Here is a 6,196-nt window from a genome sequence, read left to right on the forward strand (position 1 = left end):
CCTAAACGTGGAGCAGGATTTCATCATCATCATCATCATTATTATTATTATAATATTAATATTATTATTATTTTCAACTCTGGAGGGCGAATGTTTTCCAGTTCAAAGGGGATTCCAGCTTGGCAGCAGGAAAATTGCTGTTTTCACCCCCAAAGCTTTCAAATCTACTCCCACTGGCTTTTCAGTGCCTGCTGCCTGCACAGATAGATAGACAGACATCCATATATAAAAATATAGATATAAATACACCCAGACACACACACACACACACGAAATTAATATTGGCAAGCACCCCACTCCACCAGTGGAAACCACAGAGAAACATTCCCCTATCTGGGGATTCTGATGTAATAGGGCTGAGGTTTCACATTCCAGGCCAGCTTTTCAAGCCTCCAAAGCCGAGTCAGGGCTGTCATTCCACGTTCCCGCTGCTGCTCCCGCATCCCGGTGGGTGGGGTGAGGGAAAGGCGGGAGGCAGCGGAGGAGGGAGGAGGAAGATGCTGAATTGGTCGGTTTCTTTGGGGTTTATTTCTAATTTCAGGCAGTTAAAGGCAGTGCGAAGTGGGCCGGTGGCAGGAATTTTAACCCTTTCCAGGTGGGGGGTTCAGGAATCCCTGAGTGGAGCTGCAGGGCCCGGCACAGGGAGAAGGAAAACATCCTGATATTTAATGGAAACCTCAGGGTTTCTGAGCCCAGCTCTAAAAAATACAGAGAGCCAAGAGAACTCAAACCTCTTAGAGGATTAATTACTACGAGCTCTCCTGTGACAGGACCTTTTCCAACGGGACTTTGGCAAGCTCGAGTTGTGTCTGGGTCGGATAACCACAGGCAGAGGGATTTGAAAAAGGGAAAAATAAATTCAGGTGATTTTTTTTTTCCCCCCCCTCGTATCCCAGAGCCAAAGTTTATCCCCCCGCTCCGTGTTTCCTGGGGCGGGTGACGTTCCACCAGGCTGGACGAGCACCAGCCAGCCACGGCTAAAAGTGTACAATTCCAGCAGAAATCCCAGGCTGACGGGCAGTTTTGGTCCAGCCAAGGCTTTGCCCTCGTGGAGATCCGAGAGATCTCTGGAGATGGGGCCGAGAGTTTGTAAAGCGCTTTGGGCTCCTTTGGGCTGAAAACGCTGCGGAGCTCCCAGGTGTGGGATCAACCCACCCCCTAACCCCCCCCCCCAAACAATCCCACCTCAGGAAATGGCAGGCAGCACCTCCAGAGGTGCCCAAAAGGCTGTGATTCCCAGGGATCCCCACCCCCAGGGGTGTCCCCAGGGCAGGAGGGCGCGTTCTAATGCGACGCTATTTTTTCCATCGTTTCTGCTGCAGGAGGTCTTTGATCGCCTCTATTTGATTTATACTGTTGGATACTCCATCTCCCTGGGATCCCTCACAGTTGCTGTCCTTATCCTGGGATACTTCAGGTAGGCGGCTCTGGTTTTACCTCAGGGGAAAAGCCCCGGGCTCTCCCCCAGGATCAGCGTGGGGTGGCGATCCACGAGCGGTTCCGGCTGGGATTTGGGCTGTGTTAGTGTCCCTTAGCTCAAACCTCCTGGGGGATGGCGGGTGGGGTGTTGGAACTCCCTCCTCTTCCCCACAGAGGAGTTTTCCAGACCCTCTGTAGCAAAGGGGGAGATGGGAGTCTCCAGGAAGAGGTTGGTCCCCCCTCGGAAAACCCTCCGGGGTTTTCTGCCCCTGTTCCCCACCTGGCTCAGATGTAGATGGTGATTTTTTGAGACAGTTCAGGTTTCCTGAGGGAAGTTCCACTCCAAACCCAAATATCCACGAAGGATAGACCAGCTGCAGGGAACCCCCACCATCCCAGGCTGATTCCTGCAACCTCCCCCCCTGCTGCTGTTCCCAGGGATCCAAAAACCCCCGTTCACCCTCCTAACCCTGCTGGTCTCCCCTGCCTTTCCACCACCCTCTGCCAAGGCATGGAGACCCCTAAACACCACTTTGAGCCCACAGCATCCATTCCTCAGAGCTCAGGATGCATCTCCCATCCCTGGAAGTGTCCAAGGCCAGGTCGGAGCAACCTGGGATAGTGGGAGGTGTCCCTGCCCACGGCAGGGGGTGGCACTGGCTGATCCTTCAGGTCCCTTCCAACCCAAAGCGCTGTAGGATTCTGGGATTCTCGCTGGCACAGAGAGCTTGGGATGGGAGGGATGGAAGGGGTCACCACATCCAGGGATTTCTCCTGGAAATAGAGCAGGGGGCTGACTGGCAACCCCCAAGCCCCAGATCTGCTTCCCTTGGGTGTCTGGTCACATCTTCTACTGGGAAACAGCAGGACACAGGCAAGGGTTGAGAGGGGAAACCCTCCCTGTGCTGGAAACACCACGTGGGGTCTGCACAGGGAGCTGGAGCCGAGCCCTGCACACGAAGCACTGGGAATAAAACGGGTGGCTCTTGGCTCTGAAAGGGCTCAGGCCCCTCTGCAGGGAGCAAAAGGGGCTCAGGGGGATGTGCTTGGACAGCAGAGCCCGAATTTGGGACACACACAGGGCAGAGGGGGCTGCAGACCCCTCCTGGGGACACTGCAGTGATGCATCCCTGCCCCTATCCCTGTCCCCACACTCCTGGTCTCCCAGCCTTCTCCCTCCCTTTCGTTTCCCACTGGACATTGGCAAGGTTGTTAAAATATTCCACGTCCATGGATCTGAGAGCATTCCCAGTTTCAGGAGCTCAGGAGTATTCCCACTTTCTCTCTTTGTTCCTGTTCTCAGAGCACTTCATTTACAGCCCAGGCCACGTGGAGAACATCTTTATCCCAGGGATCAAAGCAGCAGCAGGGATCAAGCCAGGTTTTATCCCAGATCACACACAGTCCAGAGATTCACTGACTCCACTGCAAATGCAGGGAACAAAGCCCATCTTCCCTTCTACCTCCTCAGTTCCACCTGGTATAGTTTGGATTACAATAGCCCAGAGAACAACTGTCATTACTGTCAGAATATCCTCCAAGGGAGACAAAACCACACCTTTTCGTTTTTATTCCCATCCTTGGAGCTGGGGATTTCAGAGGATGTTCATCCATCCATAAATCCATGGATGGCCAGCCAGGCAACAGAGCTCTAGGGGACAGAGGGGACCCCAAGAGATCAGTTAGCTCCTCCTTCTCCCTAAAAAACCATGATCCCTGGTTCCCAAATGCACCTCTCATGTGTGGGTCCAACCCCACTGACCTCTCACCATCCAGCTTTTCCCCCAAAAAGGATCTTAAAGCGCTTTACAATCAGCAGTTGTGGGGTCGTTGCTGCCGTGGCTGGGGTGGAGCAAGCAAAAAATAAGGATTCTAACAGGGAACAGGGAAAACAGGGACAACACCCAACACACTTGAGTTACTCCTGTAGCTGCTGCTAAATTTGGGCACAAAAATCAGCCCTTCACAGGAACCTCTGCCAGGTTTGCAGTGGCCGCAGGGTCTGTGAGGGATGGGAAAGGGGGAATGGCTTCCAACTGCAGCAGGGTTGGTTTAGAGCAGATTTTAGGAGGGAATTCTTCCCTGTGAGGGTGGGGACACCCTGGAATGGATTTCCCAGAGAAGCTGTGGCTGCCCCATCCCTGGAAGTGTCCAAGGCCAGGCTGGAGCAACCTGGGCTAGTGGAAGGTGTCCCTGCCCGCGGCAGGGTGATGGAATGAAATCACCTTTAAGGTCCCTTCCAACCCAACCCCATTCCACGATCCCATGATTCCAGGAGCCCCCTGGAGCAGGAGTGAACCCGGGTACAGGATGAGCGGCGGTGGCACCGCGGGGCTCAGAGGAGCTGGAGCTCTTTGGGGGGCACAGAACGACCCCGAGATCGTCCCCCAGCTGGGCTAAACTTCCCCCCACCCCTCTCTGTCTCCCCTGCAGACGTTTGCACTGCACTAGAAACTACATCCACATGCACCTGTTCGTGTCCTTCATGCTGAGGGCCATGAGCATCTTCGTCAAGGACGCCGTCCTGTACTCGGGCTCAGCCCTGGAGGAGATGGAGAGGATCTCAGAGGAAGACTTGAAATCCATCACTGAAGCCCCTCCAGCGGATAAGTCACAGTTTGTGAGTACTCCCCCCCCCGGAGCAGGTGGCTCTCTGATCTTCGTGTCTCTGTCCTGTCTGGTCAGCACTTTGCTTTTTTTTTTCAGGGTGGATTTTCCACCCAGCCTTGTCCCACCCCTTCCCACCATCCCTTAATCCAGAGGGATTTCCTGACCCCTGAGCTAAGGAAGAGCTGTTCCTCGTGGTTGATGTTTTGATGCCCATCTAAAACTTCTATTTTCAACACTCCCCTGCTGTGCCCTGAATTTTACGGCTCCGGGAACGTTCCTGACTATCCCAGGAGTGCCTGTGCTCCACCGTGCTCTTCTCCCACCACAACTGGCTGATTTTCCACTGGGAGGCTCAGGGGGGACCTTCTGGCTCTGCAACTCCCTTACAGGAGGGGGGAGCCGGGGGGGGTCGGGCTCTGCTCCCAGGGAACAGGGACAGGAGGAGAGGGAACGGCCTCAGGCTGTGCCAGGGGAGGGGCAGGTTGGATATTGGGGAAAAATTCCTCCTGGAGAGGGTTGTTAATCATTGACAGGGGCTGCCCAGGGAGGTTTGGAGTGCCCAGCCCTGGAGGTGTCCCAGGAAGGCCTGGAATGGCACTCAGTGCTCTGGGCTGGGGACAAGGTGGGCATCGGGCACAGGGGGGGACTCGGTGACCTTGGAGGGCTTTTCCAGCCTCAGGGATTCTGGGATAAACTTCCTGCCTGCACATTTATTTGGCTTCTCAAGTATTTCGCAGCTTCTGCCCCCACCAGGGACCCGCCAGCAACCCCCTGAATACAATCAGTGCATGTGGAGTGTCCCACTGGGCATCCGAGTCATCCCACATGGAAATCTGGTGTTGCGTTTCCTTCCCATTCCAAGATCCATCTCATTAACGGGCTGAGAACTCAGCACACTTCAAAACACTCACTTTTTGGGAAGCACCCCAAAGTTTCACTGCATTGTGTTGTGTTTCTCCTTGGGCTGGCCTCATTCAGAGGAATAATTGGGATAATAAATGGCACTCTTTGAATATTAGCATTTTAATGGCATCTCCCATTCTTCCGGATTGAAAGGCAAATAAGTGATGAAGGCAACAATTAGTGTTATTTCTTTTGTTTCCAAGGCAAGTGGGAGCTTTGCAATTATTGCCTGCTGCTCCCCGTGTGGGGGTCCACGGCGTGTTTTTATAAATATAAAATGGAAATATAGAATATCCCATTTATCACATATAAATCATAAATATATAAATATAAAAGTGATTATTAATCCCATTTAGAAGGGAATTTTTAATTGGTTCTTCTGTTTTAACTCACTTTGTAAAAGAAAATGAGTGTAACGTGTCCATATCTTACTGACATACAAATACATGGATATATGGATATAAGATGTGCACATCCATTTGGATTGACAAAGGATCAGCATAAGAGCTGTGCCAGGATACAAAAAAAAAAAAACCTTTTTTATTCACAAGGGACATATTATTGACATTTTCTGCCAACAGGAATTTCACCCCCCACGTTCCTCACACACCCTCCTGTCCTTCTGTGGTCGTTGCAGGTGGGCTGCAAAGTAGCTGTTACCTTCTTCCTCTACTTCCTGGCAACCAATTACTACTGGATCCTGGTGGAAGGGCTCTATCTCCACAGCCTCATCTTCATGGCATTTTTCTCAGAGAAGAAATATCTTTGGGGATTCACATTATTTGGCTGGGGTAAGTCGTGCCTGCTCCTCACATCTCCCCTGGGGAAAGCCTCTTGCAGGTGGTTTTTGCAGCTGGTCGTGGATGTAAATAAATACAGGAGAAGGGATGTCGTAAATAAATACAGGATGAGCCCCACTGACTCTTCAAGGGCAGGTTTTCCCTCCCGTGAAAGCTCTGCCCCTTCTGAATTTTGGGATTTATTGTGGCACCTCCAGGGTCTCCGGAAGGATCAGCCCAGCACATTTCAGGGAATCCCAGAATGGCTTGGGTTGGAAGGGACCTTAAAGACCACCTATTTCCATGGGCTGGGACACCTCCCACTAGCCCAGGTTGTTCCAAGCCTTGGACACTTCCAGGGATGGGGCAGCCACAGCTTCTCTGGCCCTTCAGGATCCTCTGAGCTCTCCCCATCCCTTCCCAGCGCTCCTGGGGGGCTGCAGGGTTGTTGAAAGTTGCCTGAGGCTTTCTGAGCTGCTCCCAAG

The 6,196-nt window shown here is 52.6% G+C and overlaps 1 protein-coding gene across 1 annotated transcript in view; it reads left to right on the forward strand.

Annotated features, from left to right (window-relative positions):
• The window catches only part of LOC114070762 (parathyroid hormone/parathyroid hormone-related peptide receptor-like), a gene marked incomplete at its 3' end in the record, with an annotated part of 63,220 nt that extends 57,238 nt beyond the window's left edge, over nucleotides 1-5,982 (forward strand). Inside the window, exons 5-7 of the mRNA XM_027908330.1 lie at nucleotides 1,323-1,417; nucleotides 3,853-4,039; nucleotides 5,570-5,982. Of these exons, the coding sequence (XP_027764131.1) occupies nucleotides 1,323-1,417; nucleotides 3,853-4,039; nucleotides 5,570-5,982 (695 nt within the window). The remainder of the gene's footprint in view (nucleotides 1-1,322; nucleotides 1,418-3,852; nucleotides 4,040-5,569) is intronic.
• Between the last annotated feature and the right edge of the window lie 214 nt (nucleotides 5,983-6,196).

This window comes from Empidonax traillii, unplaced genomic scaffold (genome assembly GCF_003031625.1).
Source record: "Empidonax traillii isolate 1590-97213 ecotype Southwest subspecies unplaced genomic scaffold, ASM303162v1 scaffold1681:size85899, whole genome shotgun sequence".
Classification (NCBI taxonomy): Eukaryota; Metazoa; Chordata; class Aves; order Passeriformes; family Tyrannidae; genus Empidonax; species Empidonax traillii.